Source organism: Melanostigma gelatinosum, assembly GCF_949748355.1.
Source record: "Melanostigma gelatinosum genome assembly, chromosome: 2".
NCBI classification, from domain to species: domain Eukaryota; kingdom Metazoa; phylum Chordata; class Actinopteri; order Perciformes; family Zoarcidae; genus Melanostigma; species Melanostigma gelatinosum.
The window spans coordinates 10,001,994-10,021,706 of record NC_136635.1 but is presented as its reverse complement, the minus strand read 5'-3'; the positions used below and the strand labels follow the sequence as shown (position 1 = coordinate 10,021,706).

Sequence of the window (19,713 nt, the reverse complement as noted above, 5' to 3'; positions counted from 1 at the left end):
ATTGCAGCAACTATGATAACACGCTCATACCGACTCTTCTTTTTCTTTCCAGCTAAGTCCATCCAAGAGCAGTAGTGAGGAGCTCTACACTTTAGAGGAGCATGAGTCACGTAAGCACATGTCTGTTTTACCCAAGGCTAATGCCAGTGGCGTTAAACAAATGTTGCTCTCTCCACTGTATTGAAGCACAAATGTTGAATCGGATAAAATGACGAATTGAAGACATTTTGGACAGACATGGTTGTAAACTGCAACATGACTGGTTGATGGAGGTATTCGACTCTTGTTCTTGTTTTTTATAAACATTATTTTACAGACCTGAGTTCCATGTCTGAGCACAAGAAACAAGGTGTGGCTCAGCTGGCATCCATGTTAGAGCTGTATCTACAACAGGAAGTACCTGACCTGGCACAGGAAGTGATGTCAGCACTGCCACCTTCCTGCCGAGAACCCTTCAGCCTTATTGCAAAGGTGGGCTAAATGCGTTTAAACACCATACATGATATACAGTATACTCACGTTTGCATTTGTGTATGTGATAGTACGTAGACACACATTCACCTTGGCACTTTCACGCACACACAAGTACAAACATGCGCGCTCGACCAGTGCACAAAAAGACAAATACAAGCAACTGTTTGATGCTGCTAGCATCCCCTGCTGTGTTTGGATGGACCCCAACATATGTCTAAGATCTTCCCAGCATCTGTGACGATGTCCTTGTGTGTGTGTCTGTGTGTGTGTGTGCGTGTGTGTGTGTATTCCCAGAACAACCTCAGGTCTAATTCCCTTAAAACACACCAGCTGCCTTCACTAGAATTTAAACCGCAAATCATTATGTATGCAAGGATGTCTGGATTTTAACCTACCTCTGTTAGCTGGTGTGACTCCTCCTTGAGATTTTTTAGCTCCAAGGTGTTTGAATTCCAACGTGTGTGTGTGTGTGTGTGTTCATTCATTTTGTTCGTCACATCACAATCATCGTATGTGTGAGTTTTAATTGAAAGCAGCTACGTTACATGGATGTTCTACACGCAGAGCAACATCTGCTTGTTTCATAATGATTTTCCAACATCCAAAATAGTAATTTAATTTTGACTGTAGTTTTGGCATTTGAAAAGATATCTATACAGAGCAAACTGTACAACATGATGTGTTTTGTAGCTTTGCTGATGACAAGGTTTCAGAGCTAGCAATGGTTATTAGTTGGTCGTTCCAAAACTTTGATCCATGCTCAAAATATTCCAATAAATACTGGATGTATTTTCATGAATTTTGGTACAGACATTCATGTTCCTGAAGTTGTTTAAGTGTGTTTGAATGACAGCCACGTTTCACATTCACTTCACCACGACTGCTGAGGATAAACCACAAACTTTGGCACTTACAATCTGCTTTACAGCCTCACAGAGCTGCTGGTGTTTCTGTTGACTCTTTTATGTGAATCTCTGCACTTCTGGAGAATTTCATTTCTCAAACACATAAACATATTTGTGTGTGTGTTTATGCATAATTTATTAAGAATTATGCAGGTGGTGAAGTGAGAAGGTAAGAGAGAGAGAGAGTAATATCTTAGCTGAGATATGAATGTGTGTTTGTGTGCCAGGGATTGGATTGTGAAGCTGGGAAAACTGGAATTAAACTGCTGATTAAATGCGGTACAAGATAACGATGGGAATTCTGCTCCAATCTGAGGGAGATGAAGAGCAAACAACACTGTGTGGATCGTAGAAGTAGAGGGGACAAAGATTATGAGAGGAAAACGAACAGAGAGAGATGAGAGAGGGAGAAGAGAGGAGGAAGTCACACAGATAGCGAGACTTAAATGTACAAAGTGTATCAGAACATGAAACATGTGAAATTGGAGGGCTGGGTAAGCAACTTCATGAAAATAGCTCTGAAAATGAATATGTCAGTTGACAGTAGATACCGATCAAAAACAACTTTAACAATTCAGCAGTTAGTGTGACAGAATGTCTGCAGTGTTTATACTGAATATACGACTGTTAGACTTGTGTTTGAACACGTCTGTGTATAAAATACTCGACGATGTAGTGACTCGGAAATTATGTTTAAGCTGATGACACACTACCATATGAAACGCGGAGACACAACAAGTGTGACTGGTTCCCTGTTTCATTACCTCTCAAGTATTACCGCTCTATACAAAAAACTATATATATATTCTTCTTCAAAGGTTATATTATGATCTGCATTGATTTATTTATTCATTGATTTATTTATTCAGTTCATAAATGGGCTATTCTAACAGAAAATGAACCCTCAACAATAATCATGTGACACATTCAGAAGGAATAAATTGCATTTAGCATCCATTTGGTGATTTGTATGAGAAAAGACTTTAAAACCTGGTTTGGTGGAGAAGTCAGTTTCTCAGATCTCTATATTACATATAACCCTTGTTTCAACAACATTCTAAGTATATTTCATTTTTGAAAGATATTCCTTTAATAACTCTGATTCTGGGTCAGAGCTATTAAATCACTATATGAATATGTGAAATATTATCTGTAATATACACGACACCACATTTATATTTATAATCTTCAGCTGCAGTATAGGTGAGCTATAAATGATCTCCCATAATGGAAGAATCTACAATGTGACTGCAGGAACACCTTGACAAAGAAGTAAATCCGGCTTTATATTTCACCCACATAACACCGTCTTGTATTACACTGAAGCCCTGTTTTTTGTCTCATGCATTGATGTTTACATTTCTCAGCTTGTTTGTGAAGGGAGTGGCTATCACCCCACCCATCAAAAGCTCCAATCACTTTGCATGGCCAGTGTACTGTAGAGACCAAAACACGACATATAGCGCATCAAAAACGGAGAGAGCTTTAACCTGTGTGTCATTTGGTTTTGCCAATATCCAGAATGGTGTTTTCTAGACAGCCAATAGGGGTCACTGTGATTTCATGGACAGCATCCTGTATTGGCTGTTAGTAGAGAAGTCCTTCATTATGCGTCCTCTCTGTCTTTATCCTCTCGACTGTTTCTGTGTTTTCTGTTTCTCTCTCATCTGCTCTAACTGTCCATGAGCATCTCTCTCCTTTGTCCTCACGTGTCTCCGTCTGTCCTTAAATCTCGTTCCATGTTTCTCTCCTCATTATTTTTCCCTACACATGCAGCTCTTTTTCTTCTTCCCTCTTTCTTTCTCCTCTCTCTCTCCTCCTCCCTCCCTTATGTTCTCCTTTAAATGTCTCGAGTACATAATAAATGAGGAGTTTACTGTTGTGTACCGGTACTTGAAAATGTTCAGTGTGCTTAACAAAATAGGTCATTTTACTATAAATGTGTGTGTTCGTGTACATGACGTGCACGTGCTGGGGGTCTCTCACAGTGGGGGGAGTTTTTGGTGCTGTATAAAGCCGTCCTTTATGCTATTATCTATTCCCTTCACACAACACTAATAGTGTTACACAAACACATACATGTATGCACACAGACACACACAATGAAGTCATGGCACAGCATCATTACTGCTCTTATTGTACCCAAGGGAAGCAACAAAGGAGGGAGTGTGTGTGTGTGTATTATGAGCTGTACATCATGCAGTGTGTGTGTGTGTGTGTGGCACTGTGCAGCTATGTGATGCAGATAGACTGCGGAGGGGTGGGTGTGTGCCTGCACCAGGTTTCGGTCAGATGAGATCTGGCTGCGGCACATTTTATTGCTTCCCTCATGCAACTTCCCCTCTCTGGTGTGTGTGTGTGTGTGTGTGTGTGTGTGTGTGTGTGTGTACATGTGTTTAAAGATGCAATGCATAACATCTGGTCAGCATTTTTGTTGAAAAAGTTTAAGTGAATTAACATTATTAACCAAATGTGAAGAGGTTACAGTGTTGACGGTATGTCATCGTCGCGATGTATTGCGTTGCAGAGCTATCTACTGCAATGAGCGCGCTAACCAGCTTGTAATACCACCTGCTCCTCAAGAGGCGATGGTGAGTCACTGTGGCGTCCAGTCTGCCCTCAGTCCAACATGAGAGGACGAAGAAGGAGAACGACCTCGTGGTCTTGTCAATAACATATCCATGATCTGTGTGTGGTTTGATAGTTTTTTATTGAATCTAAAGTGGCGGACCTTAAAGCCCCTGGTTAGTGGCACAGTAAACACAAAGATGGCAATCGTAAACTATCGGCCGACGACACACATGAACATGATAAGCAGTGTTATTTTGACCTGCTCTGAGTTTCAGCAGTTTGGTAGAATTTTGCGCATTTTTGCCTTGCTGTTAGTTGGTAGTTAGCCTTATTTTTAATAACCGATGACTATGGATTTAGATTGTCTGGAGGAGAAACGCTTCCTACTATTTATTTGGAGCATGTGGCCTGATTTTACACAGTGCACCTTTAAGATAGCATGTGGACGTCCAGTTACATACTTGTAATTCACTTGTTTGTTTACAGTAACAGTAGCTGGATGTGTATTCCTACATGCATACCTGTATGTTTATGGATCCTTCCTATCATGAAGTGTGTGTGTGTGTGTGTGTGTGTGTGTGTGTGTGTGTCTGCACTTACCAGCCTGTGAGTGCGTGTGAAAACTTATTTTTATGCTGCATCAGCCCTTGCTGCATTGAGACCCATTTTTCACACACAGCCCTTACATGTCATGTTACGCAATTAAACACACACACACACACACACACACACACACACACACCTCTCTATCTGCTTTAAACCTGCTCCTCTGTGTCTTGTTCTCACTCTCTCAGCTTCATTCATTTTCTCTCTCCTGCCTGACTATCACTTCTCTACTTCACTTACATTCCCTCTTCTCATTCAAGTCTGTTAAACTGCAGCTTTTGATACAAGAGTTATTTATAGCATTTGAGCGGCACCTCACAGACATTGTTTTATGACAGGCCAATGCCAGCATTTGAATTTTATGAATCTTAAAATCTAGGACCACGAAAACACATAAAAAATGACAAGATGGTGATATATTGTTTCATAAAATTAAAAATGCAGAAAGCGCCTGCATACTTGTATGCTATGACAAGTAGTTTGTAGATAAACAGTCTAAGCTTGTAACAGAGTGGGATTTTCAGAAGAAGAAAACAACATGAAAAGCAGGGCTGCAACATGAGCTAGATATCATGCCTCATCTCCATTACAGTACATGCACAACAAGATGTTCATTGTGACTCTTCGACGTGAGCATTCATCAAGACATGAACAATGGTTCCAGATAATGTCTGTGATGAAACTAAATATGTTCAGTTCAGGAAAAAATAAAAACTATGACTTTGCATAATAACTCTCCTTTTAAGTTTGATCTCAGAGGAAACACTTTGTCCATGCCGGTGTTTTTCTGAGCCTGGGACACGTCCCAAAATTGCACTGTACAATTAATTTATTAATTGAAACTTCTTGAACTCCTAATTACAGTATTTTTTTGTATTTATCTCATATGCCTGATATGTAAAACAAGCTGAATGCAAATTGTTGGGTCTTAATCATTCACTCTAAATATGACAACCTGACGACAACCCATTCATTATTTTAGTTCTTTGAGGTCAGAACATTCAACTTGGAGTGGAGAGGAGATGCAGGCTTGAAGGACGAAGAGATGTCCTGAAGAATGAGAGGATATGCATCAGAATTTATTTTTTGCATTAATTCTGTAAGAAGAAATGGCTTAACAGAAAGTGTTGTGGGAGGAACAGGATGAGATGTGGCGGAACAGAAAGTAGGAAAAGCCAGGAGGGAAGAGGAGAGTGAGGATAAGAAAAATGAATGTGGGAGTGTAGAGGGAGAAGTCTCACAACGGAAGACAGAAGGTTAAATCAGAGAAACAGAGGGCTAGGGGAAGAATAAAGGCCAACAATGGCAAATGGGCAATACCAGAGAAATAGAGGATGCAATAAAAAGAGAGAAGAAAAATGGGGAAAGTGAAAAGGAGGAAACGAGTGGATGAAGAATAGGAACAGGGAGTATAAACTCTGCTCAATAAAAGGTTTGAAGTAGCTGTATTTACGGTTCTGTGTGTATGAGGCTGTAAGGGGCTCTTGGGAAACAAGCGCACACACACACTTACGCCTCTCGTCTGACCATGCTGGAAGCAAGGCAACTCCCCATGGAAAAGTATGTTGTATTGTTTATTACCTATGTATAGAGACACTTTATCACAGATATGCTACACACACACACACACACACACACACACACACACACACACACACACACACACACACACACACACACACACATCTACCTGATGTCATGTGTGAGTGTGCAGCCAATACATTTACACCCCTGCTGAAAACTGTTTTGGCTTCAATTACACAAGCAAAAATGAGTGTGTGTGGGGGGGGGGGGGGGTGTGTCTGTGTGTGTGTGTGTGTGTGTGTAGTTTTCTGTGCGGGTATGTGTACTGACTCATTTTGTGTGTTGGGCTTGTTGTAATATAACTCGGGTATATCTGTGTGTAGGTGTAATTCTCTGTGCACAGAAGTGCGTTGTGGATGTGTGAGTGTTACTTCTTGTTTGCGTGTAGGAGTAATTTATTCTCATTGCTTTCCTTTATATTTATTGGCCATCTGTTGAGCAGCTAAATGAGATGCAGACACCGTCAAACTAGCATACCTTAACAAATGGAAAAGTTATCAACTTCCAAATTCGTTAAGTGGGAGAAAGTACATCAAAATGCAGAAGTATGAATAACTATTTCTGAATAAGGGAGGGAGATGTCAAGGAAAGAGGGAGGTAGGAAACTACAGGCCAAGTTTTTCAATTAAAGGATTTAAATGTAAATATTTTAATGAGATCACGAAAAGTATGACAAATGTTTAGCGTTCCTACATTAGCATGTTCCTGCATCTTGGTGCATGTGTGTTTGCCTGTCAATGGTGTGTTAAGTCATTACAATAATCCTTGTGTGTATATGTGTTAGTATGTTCAGCCTTATCTCTCTAATATTTCACTGGTCTGCCGTTGTCGCTGGCAGTGCCATGGGCGCTACCTAATTAGCTTAAGCTTTGCAAAATCACACACACACACAGCTTAGTGTAATGACTTTAAGTCCATCATGAATGCAGTCACAGACTGTATAATAGGAAGAGAGAATAAAAACCATTTGTTTAATTGACTTACATTGGCTGCATGTGTGTGGGGAGGAATGGAGAGGGGGAAAGAAGCGAGGAGGAACACGAATAGAAAGAAGGGAGAGGGTGAGGAATAGGGTTGGGTATCGTTTGGGTTTTTTCCGATACGGTGCTAAAACGATACTTTTAAAACGATACCGGTGCCTAAACGGTGCCTGAACCGATACTTCTTTCTTCAAATTGAACAATATATTAACTGTTAAAGTATACTATCAATATAAATAAATACAAAACACTTGGCTTCAAACTACAGCTTCAAACTTTTAAACTTCAAGCTATGAACAATATATGAACTGTTAACAGTTTACAGTATACTTAAACAAATTAAAATAAATACAAAACACACACACACACACACTCTGTACACACACCACAGCTTCAAACTTCAGCAATTCTTTTGCAGAAATATGAGCATATTTGCGTTCTCTGGCAAAATACGACACGTCTCATGACTTATTTTATTTTATTTAACCAGTTGGTGGCGCTAATGTGCCAATTCATCGTTTGCCAACCGCCACTACACCTCAAAGAAGAAGAAGAAGGTTTTGCGTGCCGAATGTTGTGCTTGTTATGAACGGCAACGCTAAGTACCCGGATGTCGATGGAGGAAGTCAGTAGCCTGCAAGCCGTATGAAAGATCTCGTTCTCGTTTTTTTTTAATAAATCATGGCCGAAGCTTCGCCAGAATGATGGAGGGGTTTGTTTCTAAGCGCGCACGGCTCGTCCGGTTGTAACAATACTGTGAGTGAGGCGCGGAGGACCGATGCTATTGTTAGAATCTGTCCTAGAACGAGCTAACCTAGAGCTAACGAGTTGTGTAAAACAAGTATTTCAATCGGCTCAGGCACCGAAAGGAAGCACCGAAATCTGCGTTGCATTTCGGTCCGGTAGATACCGGTCGTTTCGGAACCGGTACCATACCGGCACCGGTTTTCGGTACCCAAACCTAAAGAGATGGAAATGACAGGAGGTTACCAAGACAAGAGGAGGAAATGTTGACATGAGTGAGAAAAGAAAAGGGAATATAGAGAGATGGCATGAAAAAAGAAAGCTCTGAAAGATTTGGCACAGAAGAGTTTGGAGGAGGAGCAGATTAAAATAAGAATAATTTTAAATACAAATCTGGATTCGTCGTTTGATTCGTCCAAATAATTTGAGCAGCAATATGTTGGAGGAGATAGGCCTGTACAGCCTATATGCATGTTGTTGGTATGTTCTGATGTGTGTTATGTAGTCATGTGTGTGTGTGTGTGTGTGTGTGTGTGAGTTGGGGCGAGTGGGTTGGCTTAATGAACAGCTTTTGGCTCCAGCTGCGACAGCCACTATCTCTGTCGTCTCCTTTATCGTCCCTCGCGCTTTCTCTCCTCGCTCCTCTTTCGCTCCAACGTTTCCAGTAATTACTGTTCTTTGGTGGTTCAGAGGGATGGAAACTGGCATAGAGGCTGATAACATAGCAGAGTGTGAGTGTTTGTGTATTTTGTCTAATTTCCTGAATGTCCTCCACAGAGATGTTCCAGAAAGTGAGATTCATAAACCAGTTTTCTCTCACAAATGTCTTTCACGCCGAACACTGTGACCGGGGAAAGATTTGCTTTCTGCTGTTGGGGTGAAACGGTCTGCACACGTATCCCAACCTTGGATCATGAACTTTCTCCTGACCCGTAACAAGAAGAAGAGTCTGAAACTGCTGTGTGATAAAAGGTTAAACATGGCTCTTGTAGCAGCAGCAGGATTATTGGAGATTCACTGTGACTGTATACAGTAGATAGCGGCTATGGACTTTGCCTTTTTAGTCATACATTACACGGTCCAATTGTAAAGATATTTCAACATAATTATGAAGTGTATGTTTTCACATTAACTACTTAACAAGTTGCCGAGATAAAGTAAAGAAATCCCATTCATTTCATCAGCACCGTCCACCATGTTGAATCTCCGGTGTTTGGTTTCAGGTGTTTTGTGCTTGCATTGGTTGGTCACTCACCTGCCATATTAGCTGTCACGTTTATCATTACTCAGCCCTGTGGGTTATCAGCTGCTGTACCCATAATCCTTTTGTCCCTCTTCTCACAAAGGACAAATAAAGGCTATTTAATTAAGGCTAACAGTGAATGAAGGACCATATTATCCGTTCTATTGCAAATACTGATGTCACACAAATTGTGCTTTCAGGAGGTAATTATTTCATTCTCGTTTGACATCTTGAATTTTAATCAGGTAGTAATCCAAATCCAAAGGTTAAAAACATTTGACATCGGTTCAGCCTGTCGCTGATAGCCAAAGTATTTCTGTCCTTTGGCCCAACGCTAATAAACACAACTTACAATATGAACATGTAGAGGGATGGAAACAATAACTGAGAATCTAAACAGCTCTGTAATAGTTCTTACCTTTTGGACATATATGTTCGTTCACATGACAGTATCTAGTGCCTAGTGTATGTAGCATATAATGTTTTCTTAGAACATTGAAAAGGAAGATTTCCAGCATGCACATATTTCCAATATACAAATTCTGCCTGTGCCCTTATTCATACAGGGTTATTTCTATGTTGTTTGCTAAACATGTAATTCTATTATTTCCAACATTCATATTTTAAATTTGCACTGGGTGGAGAGAGACCCATGAGATTTAATGAGTTTGTATCCTTGCCACACACACACACACACACACACACACACACACACACACACACACACACACACACACACACACCTGTGGAGCGGGCTGGCCAGACTAATGCAAGATCAAACAGCATGGGACATTTCTTAATCTTTTAACAGTTAGACAGCAGCACCTACTTGTTATGTCTCACAGCTCATGTTTTGGTGTTTGCTAAAATATTGTTTCCCAGCTAATGTTGTTTTTGCATTGGCATATTTGGCCATTTACTGTGTACAGACAAAGTTACATCTTTTTTGGGGTGAAACCGGCATTGGCCTTTAGGATTTTATTGTCTACCTAAATTATCTTCTTCTTTCTGGGTTTATTCGCAGATGTCCATTATTTATTTGTTTGGACAGTATAAGCAGGTGTTCCTTTATATCAAGTGGAGATTTGTTCTTTTTTTCCTGTATGATTATATATTACCTGAATAAATACCAGACTCGTTTTAATTTTCCCATTTCCTGTTTTGGGCTCCAGGAAAGTTACTTTATCAGCCTTGTAAGCATGATCCTAAAGAATATTACCCATGAAATCCGACCCTGAGAAAGATGATGTCTCAAGATACATTTGTTTTTATTACATGCTGAAATGCTATATGTATCACCTAAATTCTTACAGCCTGATTGTGTGTTCACTTAAACACAGAAGAACACAGAGTTTGGCATGTGTACGTGCACGGTTTACAGAACGGATCTATTGTCAGTGTTTAATATGTCTGAGGAACACAATTCACCCTCACTGTGCTTAACATTATCATCCAACAAGGATGTACTAAATATCTTTGACAAATGCAAGTCGCAGTCATGTGATACTTTGAGTGATTTATTTATTCTATTGTTTCTGTCCACAGTGAGGTCAGAACACAGGATCAGCCTCAAGTGCGAAACAGAGTTAGCTTTGGCTGTCAGTCTCAGTGCCTCAATGAGCTACAGAAAAGGTGTCCATGTTATCACAGGTTCAAGTGTGCACTCCTTCACCCACACATCTCCTCTCCCTGTCCTGCTGTCTGTCTGTGAGGGTCGTTATGTAAAGCCTCCATGAACGCTGCCTTCTGAAACAAAGACACTGAAGGCTGTAAAGTATTCAGCTGAGGGATGCTTAACCATCAATCCTGTTATTTCCATCCTGAATATAAATGAGTTTCCTCTGGGTTCATTCCCTCGTTCTCCCTTTCGTCTGTGTCTCATCTTCCTCTCTCTGTCTCCTCTTCTTAAGCCACAGCCAAACACTAAACTCTCAGTTCTATTCAGGGACAGTGAGACACACCTCGCCGACTTTCAAGTTGTCTGTGTGCGTTTGTGGCATTTGTCTCTTTGCCATCGTTTAAAGTGCTTAAAAAAACTTGGGAACCCAAAGAGCCTATTTGCTGCACCTCATTATAAAGAGGATTATTTTTAGAGTCGGGGACCAGCACAAGTTTAGTTAGTCTGCTTGAGTTCTATGTACATTAAATTATTGTCCCGCAGTGGCTGCAGAGGTAAGAGCTCAGATGCGTTTCGTGGTTGTGGTTTGTAGCCCTCCCCTTCCTAATGGGCATTCACGCTGTGCTTGCTCTTGTTAAACATCAGCAGCTTATCAGGAACACAAATAAGACTGTGTGAATGTGGATGCATATATACACACACACACACACATTTTAGTCTCTCCATTGTGTCATTTCCTTGCCTCCTGTAAAGACTCCAAAACAAAGATTAATTGTACAGTAAACTATCGTTTCTGTCCAAATACATAACGAGTTACTGCAAAGCATCAACTAATAATTTCTAAACTAATTATCTCTTTTTAAAAGATAACATGGCAGCACTTGAGAAGCTTTTGTAAAAGCCATAAACAAAATATACTGAATAATACTTTAACAGTATAATTATACTTCTTGAACAACTAGTTTTGATATTTTGGGAAATATGCTTATTAACTTTCTGGCCAAGAGTTAGAAGATTATAACGGTCTTGTCTTGTCTGTCGGTAAATGTGTACAGCCAAAGGGTTGTTGGCTTAGCTTAGCTTGGTTTAGCTTAGCTTAGCATAGAGACTGGAAGCAGGAGAAACAGCCAGCCTATAAGTGGTATAAAAAAACAGCAGCTGTGGAAGTTACAACTTAGCTTGTTATATCTCATTTGTTTAATTTGTACAACAACAGAAGTATTTTTATACGGGGGTTAAGTGATTGCACCCTTATCACATGTTTAATTAGTGCGAATAAGTAGACAAAGTGTGTACTATTTTCAGTAAGGTAATGCTTACACTTACTGTTTTACAGGGACATTTGGGAAAGAGAACACAGCACTCACTCTATGCTCAGACCTTCGTTTTCCCCCGCTGGCTTTGGTTGTTTATTTTTGGGATCCTGAAATGTGTTTCCAGCGCTCCCCTGTCCACATGTCGCCCAAAGCTTGGGTGTAAAGTTACACATACTTGTGCTGCTTCCTCTGGAGCAATTGATTCAGCAACTTCATCCCAAAAGATGAAGCAATTCCTCCACACTGTATTCTGGCTCATCGAGCCAAAGTAGCCCCAAATGTGGGATTCCAGCATTACAATATTATAATCGCTTTCTTCCATATCTACAGGAACATTGCCTTCTGCCACGGTCTTCCAGCGGTTGTTTTGATGAAAGAGTGTTGTGGCAAAATGAAGAGACGAGACGGCGAACTGAAGTTGCAACCAGCGGGAATTGTTTTAATGCATATTCGTCAACATCACACGAACTTGGCATATCGAAACAGATTCCAAATCGTACTGTCCTCAGATCACTTTTACAGTCTAAATACACGCCTCTTTTGCTGTGCTCCCTTCTTAAGAATGTTGTTTGGTTGGTGCCCCTCTGTCTGCTCCTAATCTCTTCTCAAGAATGTTGTTTGGTCCCAGAATATGTGTTACATACCACGTTATATTAACTGTTTACTTGTGACATGAGGTTTTACGTCTCAAATGATTCTGGATATTTTGACATAAGAGGAACACTCGTGTTTACTGCAATTATGGAAGTTATATGATTGTTTTCTTCAACAAGAGCGCTTAGGAGCGGTGAGGGTGGGCGTACAATAAATGCGGAAGTACAATCTGTAGTTTGAACAAACAGCGAGGCCTCTGGGTACTGGCCACATGGAGGGACTTTCAACATTGTTCATTTTCAAATTCTACCCACATTGAAATCCTACAAAGCTGGTTGAAAATCAGCAAAGCATTCCTTTAATGATATTGTATCGTTTCCATCCATTTGATACAATGGATGGAAAATGTCAGCTTTGGATAATTCAGAAAGGTGGAAATGTAGCAAAGTGGTGAAGAAGAAGAAGAGGAAGAAGGCACGTTTTCTGTAATGTCAAACACTGTCATCCTTACTGCTCACTATCCTCACTCGCTGCCTCTCCTCTCCCCTCTACTGAAATGCTGCCTTTAATGCTGGCATTTGTTAATGTTCAAAACTAATGTTTACACACAGCGTTACCTGTGCTAATAGATTTAGAACTCATTTTAATAGAGATTTTCCATCTTTTTTTGTGCTACAAACTGAGATTTGAAGACTCTTGTGCCAATGACTCGTGGGAATTGTAGTCGTTGAATATAATTGAGTTGAATGTAATCATATGATTGGAGGATTAATAAGTTAGAGACCCATTTAGCTTGAGCAGAATACCCATACGTTATTGATACTAGCATGTTTCTTGCTTTTTTGGAAGATTGATGAGTAAAACATCAATACAACATTTTATAAAATAAATAATGTTTATTATGAGCCTTTGTCATTTCCGGGTATAATGTTGCTCCAAGAATGATAACCTCTATGCATGTATGCGTTTGTTTGTAGTAGTGTGTTTGTGTGTGTTTACCTCCACAATAGCACAAAACTCCCTATATGAAGGTTGATCAAGTGCTCCTCTCACATACCTCTACTTGGCTCAACTCCCATTGGCTGGTAGCCAGTGTTTCCATGGAGATGGAACAAAGAATAAAGTATTTTATACTCAGATTAGTTCATTTTAATATCCGGTGTATTGGGACTAAGTAGCTAATTTACAAGATCTATAGATCTATCTATCCATCTATCTCTCCACATGTTTCTATTTGTGTGAAATAGTGCTCTCGTATTGAATCTGGCAGGTTTTGTAACCGAGGGCGAACGGTCTTTTAATTTGTTTTCCTTCACGTTTCAGGGCACACATAATAACCATGATTGGTTATTAATTACTAAAATGATTTCCTCTGCTTGGTCTCCTTCATAGTGAGTCTCCTTCAGAGATTTTTTGTCTTCTGTTCTGCATTCATTCATTTCATTTTTTTAGCGCATTTGAAAGGATCATAGCCAAAGAACGATGCGTGTATTTCACCCCTCAGTTAGGGAGACCAAAGGGGGATTGAGGATTTAATGAGCCCCTCCCTGGAAACACCCCAGGTGGAGTTGAAGAGAGTAAAAGAGTGGGAGGGGAAGATGACAGAAGGAGGAAGGACAAACACTCATGTCCCAGCAGGCCAGTGTATCTCACATAGTGTAATTACAATGGAGAGCTCCTTTAATCGACTCCTACTGCGAACCGTGTGTGTGTGTGTGTGTGTGTGTGTGTGTGTGTGTGTGTGTGTGTGTGTGTGTGTGTGTGTGTGTGTGTGTGTGTGTGTGTGTGTGTGTGTGTGTGTGTGTGTGTGTGTGTGTGTGTGTGTGTGTGTGTGTGTGTGTGTGTGTGAGTGAGTGAGAGAGAGAGATACTTATATCGAATCGCATGTGAGTGTTCAGGTGCATTCCTCAGTCGTTTAAATGTCATTAGCTTCAGGCTACTTGTAATCCAATTTGAACACACGGCAAAGATGTCTCGTAATGACATTCACACTGATATTGACTGATTGGTCTGGGAGAGTGAGTGACATGACGGACGGCGACAAAGGTGTGTTTCACTGTTTTTCATACAGTGTGCTCCATTTGTACAGAATGCAAACACACACACACACACACACGTGCAGTATTGTCCTTGTAAGTCAAGGACATCCCCTAGTTTCACAGGTGAGGGAACACAGACTATTTCTGGCAGGGATGAAAAAGAAGAGCAGAGAGGAAGAGGACAAGGGGAAGAAGAAGTGGGGGATGAGGGTGGTAGGTGAAAATAGAGAGTAGGAGGAAGAGGAGAAAATAACATGAAACGATGAATTCCCCTGTCGGCCAATCACTTACAAATAAAGCACCTTGCCGTTGAGCTGAAATTAGCATCCTATTTTCAGCTGTAACAGATGGGCCAACAAGCCGAGAACCGCTGCTTGGGCCAATCAAGGAAGTTGAACATGCTCGTGCTAAGATGCATCAGTCCTCCAAACAGCTAATTGTCTTAGCTTACTTCATTCCTGATTTAAATGCAGTATTAAAATATCTGTAACTCTGGACCTCATTAAAACCGGTTCTAAACCTGCAGTATAAAATCCCTTCATCGCTCCCCATCTCTGTGTCAGAGATGGGGAGCCCCCTCCCCATGTAGCTGACATTTCAGATATCACAAGTTTTTGATCTGTGATTCCACATCTCTGCTCACCACACCATTTTTTCTGCCGCCACCCCCATTTCCTCTTTACTCCCTCATCCTTTCATCATCCGATGGTTATACCATCAGATAGTACTTACTGTAGGCCTACACCTCTCTGAAGGAATGGGCAACGAGCTGATGAAAAGCAGAGGAATAGGGGGATGGGGAGAGGAGAGTAAAGAACAAGGAAGGAGGAGAAGAAGAGGAATGAGGAAGATGACAAGTTTAACATGAGTAGATTTAGAAAGGCGGAAGGGGGGAGACACAAGGGGAGAGGTTAGAACGGTGAGCAAGACGTAGTTTTTCCACAGTTGTATAATTCATTTACAATTGTAGCTCCTAAACCTTTATCTACCACTGCTACTCTTCTCACTTGACATCCTGCATTCTCCTTTCCTGCTTTTTAGTTTTTAGTTAATATGTGAGATGCTACATAGGTAGAATGCAGCAGGTAACCCTGTTAATCCAAGATGATATGAATGCCGATGGTTATTTCTTCCACCTAGTATTCACGACTATGAATATGACTGCCCCCTCCTTCACCTCTCTCTCACTCCCTATTTCCCAAATCCTTCTTGTTTATAATTTATATCAATGAGTTATAGTTGGTAAGAAAAACAGGGAATTCATAAAACGTAAAAACTGGCTTCTCGCTTGTTCCCCCTCCATCTTTCATCATTCCATTGTGTCTTGTCTTGTTAGATGTTAGATGTTAGTGTGATGACAATTATTGTGATGCTGCAATTCATGACAACTAACATTTTCTATACTGACAGTTTCCTAACTGTCCATATGGTCTGTTTTCAAATGTCAGCCTCCTGTAGTAAGCTTACATGTTTTGCATTTGAGTACGTACATTGTGAAGTTGTGGAGCAGGTACATTTATAAATATTAGGTGTGTTTGTCTGAACCTCTCATCTATTCCACACATATTCCTTCATTTCCCATGCACTATTTTTCTCTTTCCCTGTCTCCTTTCTGTAGAGGTCACCATTAATACCCTATACCTTTAGGGGATCTATGAATCAATAACTCAGATCACACACACACACACACACACACACTGCAAAGCAGTGGAGCAAAGAGGCCAGTTCTATGTAGAGTTGTGCTGCAAAGAGGACATTGACATTTTCTCACGTTTGTCATCATTTTCCGTCATGGATTTCTTTTCCCACATTTCTCTTTCTCTGGCTCATTAATTCATTTTTTCTGACTTGCTTATCTCCATCTTCTTAATCTCTGCATCAAATGTCATTGTCCAAAGTTTTAGAATGCACACACACACACTTTCCCAACATCACTGGAGATGCTACCTCAGTGTCATGTACAGCTGGTGTGTGTGAGCTCCACTAAGCAGAAAAAATGGTCTTCCAGTAGATTGCACAACACACACACACTAACACACACTGGTTGCTCCAATGTCGACAGGATCCTCTGTGTTTTCTATTTCTAGGAACTCTGTACTGTGAAAGTTAACCAACAACACAGCAAACTGCATTATAGATATACATATTAAAGACAGACAGATACATTATACACCACAACATAACTACCAGAAAGACATCGAATAGCTTGCCTCCACATGTGTGCTCACATACCGATGCACATAGCACCTCCACGCATGATAGATATGTTGCATTCACAAGGTATCAGACAGACAATAGACGGACAACGTGTTCAGAAAGGCACAGGGAAAAGGACGACAACAAGACAAAAAGAAGCCGTCTACCGTTGCTGTTGCCGTTATTCCCTTGTCTGCTGAAATGATACCTGGTTTGCGGCCTGCCTGATTCCATGTGAATGCAACATTACTGGGATATTTTGTTGAGTGATGCTATGGCAGAGCGGATAAAATCCGTGCCATAGCGTGCCGGTCTCCAGTCCAGGGATCTGTATCTCGGACCAGATGGAAACAGTGTGAAGAATGGGTTGAGGGGATGCCTGGGGTCTTGTGCTATAGTGTGTGTGCTCTGCATTTAATGGATTTGCCGTTGAGTGGTTGGGGGTGGGAGGGCCAATAATTATAAATAAATCATCAATTGACTATAATTTCTGACTTAATAGACTTCTAAACTGCTTTCTCCATGCTAGAATCATATGAGCACTTTAAGGGCTTTGTTGTGGGTGAAAGCTTCTACCAACTGGGAGGTCGTTGAGAGAGAGAGAGAGAGAGAGAGAGAGAGGGGGGGGGGGGGAGAGAGAGCGAGAGAGAGGAGATGTATCGCCTTATTTTCTGAAAGAGGATGGAAGCTGGGACTCTGTGATGCAGACTGAAGGGTTATTTGTCTGACCACTGCGAGTGAAAGGACCCAACCCTCCGTGTGTGTGTGTGTGTGTGTGTGTGTGTGTGTGTGTGTGTGTGTGTGTGTGTGTGTGTGTGTGTGTGTGTGTGTGTGTGTGTGTGTGTGTGTGTGTGTGTGTGTGTGTGTGTGTGTGTGTGTGTGTGTGTGTGTGTGTGTGTGTCATATTTCCATCATGCTGTTTGAAGCTGCTGGTAGAAGCTAGCCTCCAGACAGTCACCTGCTGTTGTTGACTTCTACCACCAGACCAGTGTGTGTGTTCATTCATTTTTTTCTTTGTCTTTCCGCTTTCACTTCCTGTTTCCCTCTCTCGTCCCTCTATCTTCTCTTTCTGTGTCTCCTTCATCTCTCCCTCTGGCGACGCCCACATTTCTGTAGCCATTTGTTGAGTGCTGGGCTCATAAAACCAATGTTCAAGATAGCAAGGCCGTGTCTCGAGCAGGAATGTATTTTGAGTTGATAAAGTTTGCCAGCATTGGCGACCCTTTTAAGGATTACACTGTATTTCTTTATGGTGTAGTTGATGGGTTAGATATTCTTTTATCAGATGCTTTTCGACAACATGGTATACTTACCTGAAGAGTGAACAAGTAGGACGAGGTGGGGTATTTCATTTGGATTTCTTTTCTGTAGCTAGTGAATCATTTGCTTAAGATTTGCTAAGATCTGAACTGAAGGAAAATCGGACAAGATGCATTAGGATCCTTTATTTTGTAAGTTACTATTTAGTATTTAAACAACACAATCTTGTTTAAAAATGTGAACCAGTAGATCGATGTTATCCTGGTTAAACTCAGCAATCAATTAGTGGCGAAAGATATCCAGCATAATTCAATAATTCTGCTGCAATTTCCCCCCTCCTTTTGTCTTTCTTTGATTATCACGTTTTTCTTTCCTGTTCCCCGTGTAACTTTCCTTCCTCGGCAACTATATTGTAGACTGTATCGGGCTGAAGGACCGCATGGGTTCATGGGACTGTATGATGGCGTCTGCCCGTCAGTGTATTTTGATAATGATCGATTCATGTTATGGGTGTGCATTTATGTAACAAAGGTTTCGTATTTGTGTGGTTAATTTAGTGTTGATGTTGATTTACAATGTGGTTACGGTGACCAGGCCTGTGTGCAGATTGATGGTTTCTGGGTAGTGTGTGTGAGCAGAGCTCTTCAATGTTCAGAAAACGGTGCAGAAAGTTGAGAACTTTGTTTCATGAATAAATTGTCCCATGCAGTTTCCCACTCTCTCTCTGCTCTCTCATCAATCCCTGTTTTTCTCTCCCCTCATCTTTCTTTTTTATTATTCTTTGTCTCCCCAACTTTCTTCTCTGCCTTTGGGGCTCGTGGTTTGTTCCTGAGACAAAAATATCATCCATGGAGCTTCACTAATTAACTATTTCAAGTGTGTGTGCGTGTGTGTGTGTGTGTGTGTGCGTGTGCGTGTGCGTGTGCGTGTGTGTGTGTGTGCGTGTGCGTGTGCGTGTGTGTGTGTGTTGTGCTGAAGTGACTCTCTCGCTCTCTCCCAGGGTAGCAATCAGTAAGAGGTTAGTTGTATTTGTTCTGTGGAGTTTAATAAATAAGTGGGAATAAATAAATGAATTATTGAATGATATGAATTATAAATGGGACAGTGTTTCTATAGACAACACACACAGTGAATGAATAATGAACTGTTGCTTAGCTCCATAGTTACACATTCATAAAGGCCCCATGTTATATATATAGATTGATAATAAAAATCATTGTTGCAATACATAAGTATGAAGTAGATCAGAGGAGCGCTTCTCCAGATATGCGAAGAACACATACACAGACAGACAGAACATCCTTTGATTTTTGGTTCTATATTAATGAATACAAACACAGGCTTTGGCATTTACAATAGTTTTGTCTGAACTTGTTTAACAGCAGAGCTTGTGACGTGTGTGTGTGTTAAATGTTTTCTCGATGAGCTTCATTAGTGTTTCAGTCGATAGCTTTAAATTCACGCTGTTCATGTTGATTTAGAGGCTTTTTCAACCACCAGGAATCTGTCAAAGTGCTTTTCTCTAGCTGGTGGATCCCAAAATATCTGTCTCATGTGTGTGCGTGTGTGTCTGTGTCTGTGTT

General features: G+C 40.8%; 1 protein-coding gene across 2 annotated transcripts in view; it reads left to right on the top strand.

The window, feature by feature from the left end:
* The window catches only part of smyd3 (SET and MYND domain containing 3), a 64,615-nt gene that overhangs the window by 14,296 nt on the left and 30,606 nt on the right, over positions 1-19,713 (top strand). For both annotated transcript variants that reach the window (XM_079294540.1, XM_079294541.1), the window contains exons 4-5: positions 53-110; positions 317-471. In XM_079294540.1, the coding sequence (XP_079150666.1) occupies positions 53-110; positions 317-471 (213 nt within the window). The remainder of the gene's footprint in view (positions 1-52; positions 111-316; positions 472-19,713) is intronic.